Below are 16,093 nucleotides of genomic sequence, written 5' to 3'. Positions count from 1 at the left end.
AATCAATGTGTTGTCATTCAGCCACTGACTTTGACTTTGGATCCCCTTAAAAAAATAAATAAATGAAAAGGAAGGAAAGATAGAAATGCTGATTATAACAAGTCCCCCAAAGTGTTGCTATGTAGCCAAGCTCAAAGCTAAGGCAGAAAATCCCCAACGGTAAAAATAGATTTCGAGCTCAAGCTATCAACTGGGAGTTGAAACTGAAGGCCCTACAAAGGCCAATGGAACTGGATACAAAGCTAAAGATTTAGTCTTTAGCATAGATGGGAGTCAAGGTTAGAGGAAGCCATGCACTGGGAGTGAGTTGTGAACTACTCAACACTAAGAATGGAAGAGCAGCTCTTTCATTGAATGTGAAGAAAGAAACAGGTAGTCCCTAGTTGCTACCACTGTCTTTGAACCAAACTAAAGAACAAGGTCAACCAGAAGGGCAGATATGAGAATCAAAAAGGAAACCTCTCTGGAATCCTCACTGAACCAAGTCTAAGTTCTGTTCTACTTGTGGTCTTTCACTTAGAGACAAACCTTTTGGGCTTACCACAGGGATCAACAGACTTTTTCTCTGAAGGGCCAGAAAGTAAATATTTTGGGTTTTGTGGGCCATCAGTGCTCGTCACAACCACTGAACACTGTCAGCACAATGGGAAACACTCAAAGATGGTAAATAAATGGATGGGCCAATAAAGAGCTTTTATGTTCCAATAAAGCTTTAAAGGCAATGAGCCAGGTTGGGCTCACAGGAGGTAGTTTTCCAGCCCTTGACTTAACTCACTAAACTACAAATTACCTTGAGAGTTGGTGGTTTGATATCTACCAAACCAAACCAAACAAGAAAGCCCTAGGATTTCTGACATCTAATGCAATGCAATTTGAGGTAGCATGGACTTTACATACACATGTGAAGGTGTGGTCTAGGAAACCAATCTTGGAAACCTGCCTCTCACATTAAATACATCTTTTGCTGAGTAAAGCCCTTTAACCAAGTAAGTGTTAAACATCAGTGAAATGACTAAGAAGTAGGAAATGGTATGCAAACCTCCTCCTTAACAACTTGTTCCCATCATTCGAGGTTTCTTCCCTATGCACGTTTTTCCTTAGGGAATCGTTGATAAATTTTACCTCTAAAACTTACCTATTTCCACTCTCTATCTTCAGGATTTGCCCAATCACTGTTACTTTGTAAACAATTTTAAAAAGTTTTTTGGGGGGTAAATTCCTTTTTCCCCACAGCTAATGGTTCTCTGTGTCATAGTGTCTGGAACGACCCAGCTACTTCTCCAGTCAGACCAAGCACTTGAAAGGACAAGCCGGTACCCCGAGCTATCCGTCCATTCACCCAGTAAGGAAGCCTGATGAGGAGAACTAGGATGTGTAAATTTCTACTGTTGGAATTAAAACAGAATATTCTGGGCTGCATGGATTTATCCTAAACTTCAAATGCATTAATTATAAATATACTGTTACACGGACTAATATTCTGTATCTTTGAATAACCATATACATTTTTTCTTTTTATAACTGATTTCTAGAGGTCTATTCCTTAATTTTGGCCATATATATGTATACCTCATGATGGTAGGATTTCTTACTGTGACGGATTAATATGTTCTTAGTAATTTTTAATATTATATTTTACATTATTTTACTACCTATGTTACTATAAAAATAACAGTATTTTACTGGAAAATTGATGCTCAATGAAAAATTTTAAATATGGAAGTTAAATGTGGAAAAAATCCCTGAAAATCTTGCCACTGTTTACATAAGGGTGAATATCCCTTTACAGATGATAGGATGCATTAACACACACACATACATGTTTGATTAAGGTATGTGATGTACCTACCTAAAATACATTCAACTGTTACATGCTTCTGTCATTAAGTTTAAGCCATCATTTTAACAGATCTGTTATTACATAAGTATCTTAAAATATAAAGACATTCCTATTGAATATTTCACTTTTACAAAATTTAGTAACATTGACATGCTACTCACCTTTTCTATTTCAATTTCCTAATTATAAGGTCCTATTCTGATTTCTATATCAAAGGGATGCACGTTCTATGTTTTGATATGTACTCAGCAACTTCACTTTGAAAATCAATTTTTCAATCCACCGCTAGGAAAAAGTGTGCAAGTCAGTCATTGAATAAATATGTTTGATGAAATTACCAAATTTCAACAAATAATTTTTTTCTTTTTATCTCAGGCCAGAGAGGAGTAAGGAGATAAGAGAACTTGACAAAAGTAATCTACTTCAAACAGCCTCTTTTCTCTACTTAAGAAGTCTTGGTGAAAGTAATGCTAAAACCCTTGGGAGACAATCACATCAAAACCTAGACGGAAATGTGGTGAATAAGAAACCAACGATCAGTTCATTTACTAAGAAATGTTTATCCTCTGTCACTGTCATTAGTAACTCTTTCTGACACTTAAACCTCTGCCTTGACATTCTTGAAAAAAGGGTCAACAGTATGTTTTCTGTATTGCAAGATGAACAATCCATTTTCAGTAAGTCTATACTGTCACAAAAGATAACCAAATTTGTACTGTCTAAGATTCACAGAATATTAGATAGACAAAGTCCAAGATAAGATCCAACTTGAAGCGAGGCTGGGGGGAGACAAATGGAGCTAATCATAACAGGACGATGCCACATTAATATTACAAATTGCAATACTGAGTGGTTTTCTAACACTTCAAATTTTTGTCTCCCTGAATTACTTTTAAGGCCAGATTTAGGTTAACTGCTCTGAATACAAATTTTTATGAAATTCTGGAGGGGACTGCAACATAATTTTCAAAAAGTTTTTCCTCATTCATTAACTGAACAAATATCGAGCACCTACAAAGTAGCTGACAATGTTCAGACTGTAGATTCAGAACAAACGTCGCTGCATTCGTGGAATTTACGTTGTAATGGGCATAAATTTTGCCATGTTCATCATACTTTTGTACAAGGCCTGCTAAAACTCACACTAAGGCTTCTCCCCTAACATTTAATAGAGGTCAAAGTTCAAACTTACTACACCATTTACCAGAGTTCTCTGCCGTGTGGCCTCCTGACTACTGGGACATGTTGAGCTATGGCTGAAACACCGACTTTAATGAAACAAATGATTTTTTTTTCTTTTGAACTTGATGACTGGAAGAATTCACATGACACCTGAGTTGTTTTTGTTTTTGTTTTAATCATTTTATGGAACTTTTTTCGTGTGTGGGCTCTCTGATGGTCTTACCACTCCTATCACTTTTATAGGATTTATCAGCAGCATGGATTCTGTGATGAACTGTTAGATTGGAGCGCCAACTGAAGCTCTTACCACAGGTCTCACACTTGTAAGGCTTCTCCCCTGTGTGCACTCTTTGATGAGACTGTAGCTGTGAAGACCGACTGAAAACCTTACTGCATCTGTCACATCTGTACGGCTTCTCTCCAGTGTGGACGCTTTGATGAAGCTGAAGACCTGAGGCCTGAATGAAGTGCTTCCCACACTCCCCACACTTATATGGTTTCTCTCCTGTGTGGACCCTCTGATGCATGGCGAGGTTCAGGCTCCACTTGAAGCCCTTCCCACACTCCTCACATTTGTATGGCTTTTCTCCAGTGTGGACTTTTTGATGGGCTTGAAGGTGTGAACTCCGACCAAAGCTCTTCCCACACTCTTCACATTTGAATGGTTTTTCTCTGCTCTGGACTCTCTCATGGGCCAGAAGATTTGAGGCCTGCCTGAAGACTTTCCCACACTCCTCACAATTATACCGTTTCTCTCCGGTGTGGATTCTGCAATGAATTTTAAGATCTGCTCTACGACTGAATCCCTTCCCACACTCTTCACATCTGTATGGTTTCTCACCGGTATGGATCAGCTGGTGGATCTGAAGTCGTGAACTCTGATGGAAGCCCTGCCCACACTCCTCACACTTGTAAGGTTTCTCTACACTGTGGGCCTTCTGATGGATTTGAAGATATGAACTCTGACTGAAGCCCTTCCCACATACCTCACATTTATAGGGCTTCTCCCCTGTGTGGACAACCAGATGAACTTGATAATGGGAGTTCCTCCTGAAGCTCTTCCCACACTCATTACATTTGTATGGTTTCTCTCCTGTATGGACTCTTTGATGTGCCTGAAGGTTTGAACTCAGAGTAAAGCCTTTACCACACACATTACATATGTATGATTTCTCTCCAGTGTGGACTCCCTGATGGGCCTGAAGACTTGAAGGCCGACTAAAGCCTTTCCCACACACATTACATATGTATGATTTCTCTCCAGTGTGGACTCCCTGATGGGCCTGAAGACTTGAAGGCCGACTAAAGCCTTTCCCACATTCCTCACATTTGTAGGGTTTTTCTCCTATGTGGACCCTCTGATGAATGTATAGATTTGAGCTACAAATGAAGCCCTTCCCACACTCCTCACATTTGTATGGTTTCTCTGCCGTATGGACTCTCTGATGGGACTGAAGGTGTGAATTCCGACTGAAGCTCTTATCACATGTGTCACATTTGAATGGTTTCTCCCCAGTGTGGACTCTCTGATGGTCCTGAAGGTGAGAGGCCTGACTGAAGGCCCTCCCACACTCCTCACAATTATAAGGTTTCTCTCCCGTGTGGACTTTACAATGAATAGTAAGTGCTGACCTACGACTGAAGCCTTTCCCACATTCCCCACATTTGAATGGTTTCTCTACAGTGTGGACTTTCTGAGGAGTCTGCAGCTGTGAGCTCTGACTGAACTCCTCGCCACACTCATCACACTCACTGTGTTTTCCTCCCACGTGAACTCTCTGATGAATATGAAGAACCGAGCTGTAACGGAAGCCTTTTCCACACTCACTGCACGTATGAGACTTCTCTTTTGAGTGTAATTGCTGGTGAAGATCAAAGATGGAGAGATCGGTGAAGGTTTCTTTACATTCATTACACTGGTAAGGTTTTTGTCCTGTGTGAATCATAGTATTCTGATCCAGTGTTGAAACCCTCGTGCTATCTTTTCTATAATCACTGTAGCCGTAAGATTTTTGACCCTTGTGTACTCCATGAGCATCAAGGTGATGTGAAATCCAACTGATGGTGTCAACATCCTCTTTACACTGACACAGTTTATTTTTCATGGAAATTTGCTGGTGTCTATTCTGATAATTCTGTGACTCAGTCAATGAAGTTTTCCTCCAAGAATCCTGGGCTCTCAAAGTTGCAAACCTTGGATTTCCAGTACTACTGGGATCACCTGCTTTATCATTTAATATACGGTTCTCATCTTCAGAAATTTGAATAGAGTCCTGCCCCAATCTGGCAGGGGGAATCACCTTGTTTGTGGAACTGACAACTATTTATCATGGAGTCTTGGCATCTGGTTAAGTCATTTGCCATTTGTTGCCCGATTTGCCAGCAGGAAAGCTCTTCACGTGATCCTCTGTCTTGAACGGCCCTCAACTCACTTTGATTGTTTTCTTCTAGAAGGACAGAGAATTCAGAGATGTGGACACGTGAAAGCTTTGTTCAAAGATTCAAGATTTTACACTTAAGACACAGTATGAGACTTTAATGAACCTCAGGATGGTTCAGCTTATCTTTCGCACGACAAATCAAGTTCTCTGGTTTATATACTCACAGAAACCAAGAGATGGTCTGTTAAACTCCCAAATACTTAGCATTAATGAAACCCATTTAAAACCAAATGACTACTCTGACATACTATTTAAATCATCTTTCAAAAATTACATGTCTGGGCTTCCCTGGTGGCGCAGTGGTTGAGAGTCCGCCTGCTGATGCAGGGGACACGGGTTCGTGCCCCGGTCTGGGAAGATCCCACATGCCACGGAGCGGCTGGGCCCGTGAGCAATGGCTGCTGAGCCTGTGCGTCCGGAGCCTGTGCTCCGCAACGGGAGAGGCCACAACAGTGAGAGGCCCGCGTACCACAAAAAAAAAAAAAAAAAAAAAAAAATTACATGTCATTCCTACCATAATACAGTATCAATAAAGACAAGCATTTTGCTGTGCTCACAGCTTTAACAGTGCCTAGCAGTTAGTCAGGGCTCAAGAAATGCATGCACAGGTGAACTCAGTTTGATTTCTAGGATTCTCTACAATTCTGAATCCCAGGTTAAGTTTGAACCAAGTCAGAGACGCGAAACAGCTTTTACAAGTCAGGTATCAGATACAGGAAAAGGACTGGAAAGTACAGTTTTGCTTAAGTTGAAAGGCTGCACCCGAGGCGGCAGCACACCAAGGGGGTTAGTGCTGAGGAGAATATGAAAGGGGCTAAAAACCGGGACTTCCCCGGTGGCACAGCGGTTAATAATCTGCCTGCCAGTGCAGGGGACACAGGTTCGAGCCCTGGTCCGGAAAGATCCCACATGCCGCAGAGCAACTAAGCCCGTGAGCCACAACTACTGAGCCCACGTGCCGCAACTACTGAAGCCCGCGTTCCTAGAGACCGTGCTCTGAAACAAGAGAAGCCACTGCAATGAGAAGCCTGCGCACCGCAACGAAGCAGTGAGCTGCTCCCACTCACCACAACTAGAGAAAAGCCCATATGCAGCAACGAAGACCCAACGCAACCAAAAATTAATTAATTTTAAAAAAGGTTCTAAGAATCAGTGGGGTTAAAAAAAAGCATGAAGACCTGTGCACTGGATCCTTCTGAGGCATTTGTGCTGCCTAATATGTTCCTCCACTCCCCCTGCCAAGCAGGAGTCAAAATTTAGAGGCTAGGGAAGAATGCTGTCTCTTTAAAAACAGCATGGAAAATTTTTGGACACAGGTACATTGGTCTTTAACAAGAATGAGTTCCAAAGTGAAGAATGGGGTTTATGAGTGAGCTGGGAATAAATTCCATAGCCTGTGATAAGTATTGAGAAGAAACAGACTAGAAACTATTAAAGAATGATCAAAGCACTCAAGGTGACATTATCTAAAATGCCTTCTACAAGATACATACAAATGCACACACACACACACAAAATGTTTGTGGAGCTAACAAAGATCGATTTCTTATTAGTGAGGTGGGCTTTGGAGGAGGCAAATCGGACGCAGCGGGGCAAATCTTTTAAGGGAAAGGCTAACTCACCAGCTGGCTGTTTTCTGAGACCTGTTCTCCCCTGGTATAAGGGATAAGGAAATAGAAATTTCTTTCCTTCTATGGGAGGGTTACCTAAGAAGTAGACATAAGAATCCTCATTCAAAACAGTATTTCCTCCCCAAATGAATTTGCTCTGCTACTAAGAGCTCAAGGAAAGTCACAGGGAAAGCATTTTACTCAGTTTGGTTATAATTACAGGTTCTATACATATTTTTTGTGCAAGTTGACGAGGGCCAACTTGTACAGAAAGGCAAACACACACATACACACATCATGGGCACCTGAGAAGTTAGAATTAGGCTAGGAATTCATTTGAAGACAAAAAAACATTTAGCAATATCCCTTATTCACTCGGATTTGTTCACCGCCTACTAGCTATTTTCATGGAAGGCTAATTTCTCTATCCATTAACTCATTCGTTTATTCAAGAAATATTTAAGAGTTCCTGTCATGTACCAAGACTATGCTAAGCACTGAGGCTACTGAGCAATAAACATGTAACAGACCGAATTCCTCCTGCACTCCTGGATTACCCTCCAGTGGAAGAAAGAGGTGAGAAACAGGTGAACAAAATGTACATGAGTGAAACGCTTAGAGACAAAACAAGGCAGGGCAGAGAGAGTAAGAAAGAGAGGACTGTATTTTCCATAGGGTGGTCAGAGGACAGCCACCCCCTCATCTTTAAGGTGACTGACTGAAAGAAGTAGAGGCCTAAAAGATTACAGGTGAAAGAGTATTCCAGGCAGAGAGAAGGACAAGGAAAAGGCTCTGTGGCAGAAGCATCCTTTGCAGGTCTGGAAAAGATAGGGTAAGAGGGAGGAGAGGTGATGTATTCAGGGAGGTGGTGGAGAACGAACAGCAGCCCACAGAAGGCTCTAGAAGCCACTTTCAGTGGTTTTTATTCTAAGTAAAAGAAGCCACAAGAGAATTTTGAAACAACAACATAACCTGACTTAAAGTTACAAAAGATCACTTTGCCACCTAAAGAACAAACTGTGGGAGGAGAAGGGTGGCAACAGGTGACCAGTACAAAGACTATGCAATAATCCTGGAAAGAGATTTCCAACTGGGACCAGGTGATGGACAGCACAGGGCTGGTGAGAAGCAAATCAGATAGAGAGCTAACCACAGGAACTCACGACTGCTTGGTTCTCACCTAAATTTCTATCTGGGTTGCTGAATTCATCAACCAAAGCCTCTCTTCTCTTTCTGTATGTTTTGTATCTCGTTTGAAGAATGAGAACATGCAAAGTCACAAGTTAACATGAACGGGCTAGAGCTAAAGTTTACTAGAAATTTGAGTTCCAACTGCATATTCAAGGTATTGAAAGCTGTGTTTTTCAAACTTCGTATCACGACCCACTGAAGAAACAGCATTTATTTCACAACCTAGATACACAGGTAGAAAAGTATACATTACTAAAACGAAGCTTGAATGACCTATATCTAACCAATGTCTCTTTTCATGAAATCTGTTCCCACTGGCTCTCACACCACTCATGCCATCGCCCAGAGTTTCTGCTGCAATGTGTTGTACTCTTCCTAAGAAACTCTGGTATTTTCTATACTATTTTATTTCATTAAAAAATCACACGTAAGGGGCCTCCCTGGTGGCGCAGTGGTTAAGAGTCCGCCTGCCGATGCAGGGGATACGGGTTCGTGCCCCGGTCTGGGAGGATCCCATATGCCGTGGAGCGGCTGGGCCCGTGAGCCATGGCCGCTGGGCCTGCGCATCCGGAGCCTGTGCTCCGCAACGGGAGAGGCCACAACAGTGAGAGGCCCGCATACCGCAAAAAGAAAACAAACAAACAAACAAACAAACAAACAAAAAATCACACGTAGGGCTCAATAAATTGGCTTTATAATCCACTAATGGCAGGGAGGGAAATCTGAAAAAGAATACACAAGGTACAGCAAGATACTGTCAATTTACAGTTCTTTTACAAAATAATTGAAAAGGACCTGAAACACACTGTTTAGAAAGACCAGAGACATCCTCTCGTGTCCCACAGGAATTGCAAAAGTCTGGTCCCCAAACTCAGGGAACCACCTCAAGAGGCCCAAAGCCTTGAAACACCAGGGTCACAAAGACACGCGCAGAGAAAAGCTGTCCTCACCCACTGAGACCAGGTTCCGGAAGTTTTCCACCATCACATCCTGGTACAGCTTCCTCTGGGCCGAGTCCAGCAGCCCCAGCTCCTCCTCTGTGAAGGCCACGGCCACGTCCTTGAAGGTCACCGCCTCCTACGACAAACAACACCACCTCAATCTTATACCCAGTGGCCAGTGGAAGAGGGGCAGCCCCGAGGAGACGAGGAGGATGGGAAGTTGCTCCGGCTCCTGTGAGGTGTGCAGACTTCCCAGCACCCCCTCCTTCCATCCTGCCAATGCCACACACTGACTTTCCTCAGCCTCACCGGACGTGCAGCTATGAAAGAGAAAGCTTTGTGTGTTTACCTGGGGCTCTCAGACAACCATAAGTAAACTCCCTAGAATTCTAACCACTGGATCCTGAACTAAAAAGCTTTCACTGTTTAATTATTATTGCCAAGTGCCCCAGAAACAGTTACCAATTTAGTCCTGGCAGTATTTGATGGCACCTGCTTTCTCATTGAGGTGGGAACCAGCTGAGAAGGAGTGTTATAGGTGGAAATTAACCAAAAGGCCATGCCAGGTCTCTGAATGAAAACTCTCTCTTTCCCCGTTTCTGTCTTTCGCTTGAATGCGATACTCTGACTCCAGACCCTTGGTTTTCTGGGTGAGTCTGAGTTGGTTCCTCCTTTTTTCACAACCCCTATTCTTTATATTTAAAACAAAGATGAAACCAAGCACCTCTTTATACGATTGTTCTGAGCTGTCTATGCAGTGACAAGTGCTTTAAGTACCACTGGACTTTTTAAACTAAGGTCATGTATTACTCTGATTAGAAAAAAATATAAGATGGAAAAAGAAACAAACCAGTAAATAAAATACACAAAGGGTCTGACTCAAGATGGGGAAGACTGAATCTAACTCTGGTCGTGAGAAAACTTCTAACAATACATTATTTTTTCTGCGTGAAGCAGCCGTTTGATCCTGCTGTGCTCTGCCGTATTTGGATATTCTACCAAAAAACATCCAAGGCACCACATATAAAACATACCTCTTAAATTCTGAATACCTAAACCTACAATGTTAAGGGCAAAAAGGGGCAATATTCTTCAGAACAGATATTTTGAGAAAAAGGTTAAATCAGGAACACTGTCACTGTAGTGCTCCTAAAACAGGAGAAGTCTTTCAACTAAATGTCTGTGAATAAAGAATAGTTTAAAAAATAGGTGCAGGGCTTCCCCGGTGGCGCAGTGGTTGAGAGTCCGCCTGCCGATGCAGGGGACACGGGTTCATGCCCCGGTCCGGGAAGATCCCACATGCCGCGGAGCAGCTGGGCCCGTGAGCCATGGCCGCTGAGCCTGCGCGTCCGGAGCCTGTGCCCCGCAACGGGAGAGGCCACAACAGTGAGAGGCCCGCATACCGGGGGGGGAAAAAAATAGGTGCATAAGTTTGCAGGAACATGATAAAGCAATTAAAAGTGAATGTTAGCTAGTATTAAATGAAAAAAACAATTTAAAACTGTATCTATGTTATAAATACAAATACACATCCATGAATACATATGATGAAGAGATTACAGAAATATAAAAGCAGCTAATTTGTAAGCAGGTAAGCAGTAGACTGGAAGATGTCCTTCATTTCCCTTAATTTTTCTTTTACTTGTAAAATAAAAAAATGATGAAATAAAACAAAAATTAAAACCGAAACCAATTAAATTTAACAGGAATTTTTAAAAAAGCACACATGGCACACTCAGGTCCTCATATGCTTAGACTCTCCTTGAAAGAGAAAACCCATATGGAACTATACCCAATATTTTGTAATAACCTATAAGGGAAAAGAATCTGAAAATATATGTATATATATGTATAACTGAATCACTTTACTGTACACCTGAAATTAATACATTGTAAATCAACTATACTCCAATCAAAAAAAAAAAGAAAAAGAAAAAAAAAAGAGGAAAACCTGTGTCCAATCTGAGTACAAAAATGGCGTTTTTAACAGCAAGAAAGGCAAGCTCTACTCACCTGGAATGTGCTCATTTTCTCTCTCCTTCTGGGGAAGTGCAGAGTCCTGGCAAGACAGACAGGGAAAGAAGAAGTCAATGGAAACTGGTTTAAAGAAAAAGAAGTCACTAACCCACGTGGTGCTCATTGTGAATTACCAAGGCTCCCAGTCCTCGGGGTGGCTACAGCTGATTATGCTTGATGAGCAGAGCCCCACGCAGATACCAGATGCCCCCGTGAACCCCCTCAGTGGCTGTGTGAGGAATGACCTGCCCAGCCATACACAGTGGCCCCCTCACAGTGTGCCTGCAGCTTCCACAGGGGTCATTCTTATTCTGGGTATGGTGTAAACAGAGACCATGTAAGTCAGAGTAGGTTTTGGAGTCAATATGCATGGGCTGTGATCAGGCTACGCCATTCACTAGCAGTGTCACCCTGGGCAAATTATTCACATCTCTTCGCCTCAGTTCTGTCCTCTGCCAGTGGGGGAGAACACGGGCATCCACCTCGTGAGATCGTCCTAAGGTAGGAGGCTCTGAGAACACCACTGTCAGGGTTTCTTATTTCTTAGCAACTGCGGTAAAGCAGATGATATTTTGGTTAGAAATTATCCTTAGAGATGTGATTTCTACCAACAGAAGACTGTCAGACACGTGGAGGTCATACGTTGTTGCCCTGTTATGTGAGAGTCTTTAGACTTCTGAAAATCTCTGCTTGTCTTCCTAAAGATTTTGTGACTGCAACAATAATATTTAAATTGACATGGACAACTTTTTACAAAAGGTATAAAAATACGTTAAGTTTCTTTTTAAACAGGAAGTACCCTTTTGACAATTATGCACAGAGGTAAAGAGACCTAATAAAAGCCAGGATTCTGCAACAACAATAAAAAATAGTTTGACAGTCCATACCTAATTCAAATGAAAACAGACAGGAATCTGAATTGTAATTATATCATTATAAATATAGGAAAGTTTAAGAAATAAATGGGAGACTTCCCTGGTGGTGCAGTGGATAAGACTCCACATTCCCAATGCAGGGGGCCCGGGTTCGATCTAGTACAAAAGATGGCAATGATTCCACTCCCCAAAGGTTGGGAGAGATATATCTTCACAACTTCTAACGACCTCCATTTTGACTCTACACTTGCTAGCTGTCTTCTGCTCAATTCAGGATTCTGAAAGGGGCCCTGACAGTTGACAATAATTAGTGGGGGAATAAAATCATTGGACTAAGTAGGGCTTTGGTGAATCCAGCTCAGTTTTATCTGTGACATCCAGCAGGGTCAATTTCCTCGGCCTCAGTTTCCAGAAAAGACCCTCTCTTGAGCTTCTCGAATTTTCACGTGCATGTGAATTACTGCGGGATCTTGTTGGAATGCAGCCTCCTGGGCCCCCTACGCAGAAATTATAAATCAGAAGGTCTCGAATGGGGCTCAAGGCTGGGCATTTCTATCCAAGTGATGCCAATGCCGCTGGTTTGTGGACCACAATTTGAGTAGCACTGCAGTGTAACATCAGTCCCACAAAAAACAGCCTCCACTACACAGAAACATACACAAAGAGTAACCAGACAAAAAGGCACTAAAACATTAACAACTGTTATCTTTACATCCTAAAGTTATAGATCATTAAAATTTTTCTTTATGTATATATCTGCATTTTTCCATAATGATTATGCTACTTCTATGATATACATATTATTTGAAATAAAATAAATGACCCAGTTGAGAAAACTATCTTAAAAACTCATAAAACAGCCTAAACCTTGCTCTCAAGGTCCCCACAATTAAGTCCCAACCTACTTTCATGATATGATTCTAGCCAGTACCCTATGCTCAAAGAGAATATACCAAAGGGATTAGCAAACTCAGGTGCTGGACTCAAACTGCCTGGGTCCCAACCCCAGCTCTGCCTCCTACCATCTGGGTGAGGATGGGCCAACAGGGTTGTGTTCCCTGCCCCCAGCTCCTCATCCTTAAAGTAGAGAAAACAGCAGTACCAATTCACAGAGCCACTGCCTGATGGAAATGTGTTCATTTGCATAAAGCTTTTAGAATGGAAATTAGTGACCAAGGCTCAGTTATCATCGTTACCCATGTCCCATACGTTCTACAATTTATAGGAATACCTTAAGTAGAACAACGCCAAGTCCTACTCACGTGGGGCTCTGTTGCCTCTTCCTCCGTGCAGTGCTTTTTGAGAAGCCAGGGCTGGGGAAGGAAAGGAGACTGTGAAATACCAGGGCTGTGTTTCCATCCCCACTAATTCATACCGCACCCGCTTCCGCCCCCGTACCAGCTAGAAGTCCTCTCCTTCCAAAACAGGCCAGGAGTCCAGGACAATTCAGCTTCCTGGGCTCACAGAATCCCGCTGCGAAATGGGTCCTCCCGAATTAGCGTAGTATTAATACCAACAATGTATCAGGCAGTTGTAGACCTTTTACTTGTGCTATCTCGTTTCTTCTCACAACACTCTACTAACAAGGCATTCCTTTTCCCCCCTTTTACCGAACAGCAACGGAGGCACAGAGGAGTTAAGCAACTCACCCAGTGTGACGCCGTATGAAGCGGTAGGGCTAGCTCATAGGTGGGGGACGGGGTCAGGTTAGGGGTGAAGAAAACCGGGGAGACCCTCAAACCCCAGGAGGCACGACCTGAGCCCACCCCATCCCGGGTACGTTACCAAACGCAAAGAAGCTCCGCCCGCGGGACGTACATCACCACTCCAGGCCCTCAAACCTCCGCTTTTAGCCGCTCCTCCTCTTTCTCCCCAAATGAAAGGTCTGCAAAGGTTGGCCCCAGGCGCATGTCGGGGAAGCTTGAATGGGTCGTGAAGAGCGGACCTGAAACACCGTCAGCAAGCAAAACATGGCTGCTACGTGTCCTCCTGGGGCGGAAGTGCCTGCGACTAATCCGGAACTCCTGGACCACATTTCCCAGAATTCCGCGGGTAAACCTTTACAGCGAGGCCTTACTGTAGCTGCAGTATATGGGACGACACGAGTTTACGAGCTCTGGACTACATGTCCCAGAATGCAAGGGTGGGTGCCGGGGTGTCTACCGGCACGAGCGCTGGACCACATGTTTTCACTCTGGTTTTCACTTTCCGGAATCCCCGAGAAGGTCTCAGGCAGTCTTGCCGTTCTACTGTGTAGGCCTCAGAAGAGTGTAGATTCTGTTCATTGAAAGGCGTACAAACTCAGTAGAATCTTGGACGTCTTCAAGAGGCTAAGCGACAGAAAAGCATTACCAGCCACGAAGGCTTCCTGGTAAACCCCAAAGAGTTTCACCATTGGAATAAGGGGAGAAGGAAACTGGGCTTTCTTTGGCAGGGACTGAAGCCAAACGCCAAAACACCTCATTCCCTGAAATTGTGTAAAGGTGAACGTGTTTTGTTAGCATCTTACAACCCGTGCAAAAGCAAGGGAAAATCCTTTCTAGAGACAGACATCAACATCCTAGGTCTCAAGTTATTTCTGTAATTATAAAATCTGTGACATTGCTATTTGACCAAGTGAACTTTAAGGGGAAGAAAAAAGCATTACTTGACATACGGAGGGACACTTCACAGTCATAAAAGTTTCAAATTATCAGACACTAATAACTTCAGCTGATACTTTATAAAGCAAAAATTGACAGAACCATGAAGAGAAACATTCAAATTCATAATTGGATCTGGAGATTGGAACACATACATAGAGGGAAATGTTGAGCCTTAAAAGCATATATTAAAGTAGAAAGGGGGGCTTCCCTGGTGGCGCAGTGGTTGAGAGTCCGCCTGCCGATGCAGGGGACACGGGTTCGTGCCCTGGTCCGGGAAGATCCCACATGCCGCGGAGCGGCTGGGCCCGTGAGCCATGGCCGCCGAGCCTGCGCGTCCGGAGCCTGTGCTCCGCAACGGGAGAGGCCACAACAGTGAGAGGCCCGCGTACAGCAAGGAAAACAAAAACAAAACAAAACAAAATAAAGTAGAAAGGAAGTTGAAAATTGATTCAGAAAACATCCATTTCAGGAAGTTAATAAATGAATGATAAAACTGAAGAAGGCAGATGGAAAAATATAAGATCAGGTTAATGAAATACAAAATAAAGTAGATCCCACACACACCCACAAAACAGAAATTAAAGAAACAAACAAAACAAACAAAAAAAGATCATCCATAGTATAAACAAAGATTTTTTCAAAAATTTGTTCCAAATTCTTTCAGGAAAATATCCTCCAAGAACTATTCCTGACTTAAGCCAACATAGCACACAGGATTTCTTTCCACTACAAGTAAAGTGAAATCTTGGATATAGCATGATGAAATACGGTAACATGATTAAGTTTTATTTATTCACCTCCTGTTCCCTATGGCACCCTCCACTCCCTTCTCTACCCCGTAAGCTACCATTCTAATTTGTTTGATGTGTTTTCTTTTGGGTGTGTTCTTGTGCAAAATGTGCACTTGTGTATATTTTCAATTTATATAAATAATATTGTGTCATAAAATTCATTCTGGTGTTTATTTCCTTCATTCAGGAGTATATTTTTAAGATTCACCCATCCGGGCTTCCCTGGTGGCACAGTGGTTGAGAGTCTGCCTGCCGATGCAGGGGACGCGGGTTCATGCCCCAGTCTGGGAAAATCCCACATGCCGTGGAGCGGCTGGGCCCGTGAGCCATGGCTGCTGAGCCTGCACGTCCGGAGCCTGTGCTCCGCAGCGGGAGAGGCCACAACAGTGAGAGGCCCACGTACCGCAGAAAAACAAACAAACAAAAAAAACATTCACCCATCCATCTAATTTGTTTCATAGAGTTCCATTTTCTGCACCCACATTTTACCTGTACTCTTCCAACTGCCATGCCAATGATAATAAAATAAACATCTTCTTACATTTGTTTATAGACGTATCT

At 42.9% G+C, this 16,093-nt stretch overlaps 1 protein-coding gene across 1 annotated transcript in view; it reads right to left on the bottom strand.

Moving 5' to 3' along the window:
* Positions 1-2,611: 2,611 nt before the first annotated feature.
* Positions 2,612-16,093, bottom strand: part of LOC132486289 (zinc finger protein 226-like) — a 67,690-nt gene continuing 54,208 nt past the window's right edge. Inside the window, 5 exon segments of the mRNA XM_060093278.1 lie at positions 2,612-5,299; positions 5,301-5,469; positions 9,215-9,341; positions 11,219-11,264; positions 13,359-13,409. Of these exon segments, the coding sequence (XP_059949261.1) occupies positions 3,199-5,299; positions 5,301-5,469; positions 9,215-9,341; positions 11,219-11,264; positions 13,359-13,409 (2,494 nt within the window). The 3' untranslated portion in view covers positions 2,612-3,198.

Source organism: Mesoplodon densirostris, chromosome 3, assembly GCF_025265405.1.
Source record: "Mesoplodon densirostris isolate mMesDen1 chromosome 3, mMesDen1 primary haplotype, whole genome shotgun sequence".
Lineage (NCBI taxonomy): Eukaryota > Metazoa > Chordata > Mammalia > Artiodactyla > Ziphiidae > Mesoplodon > Mesoplodon densirostris.
The sequence above is the reverse complement of the archived record's forward strand: the minus strand, read 5'-3'. Positions and strand labels throughout refer to the sequence as shown.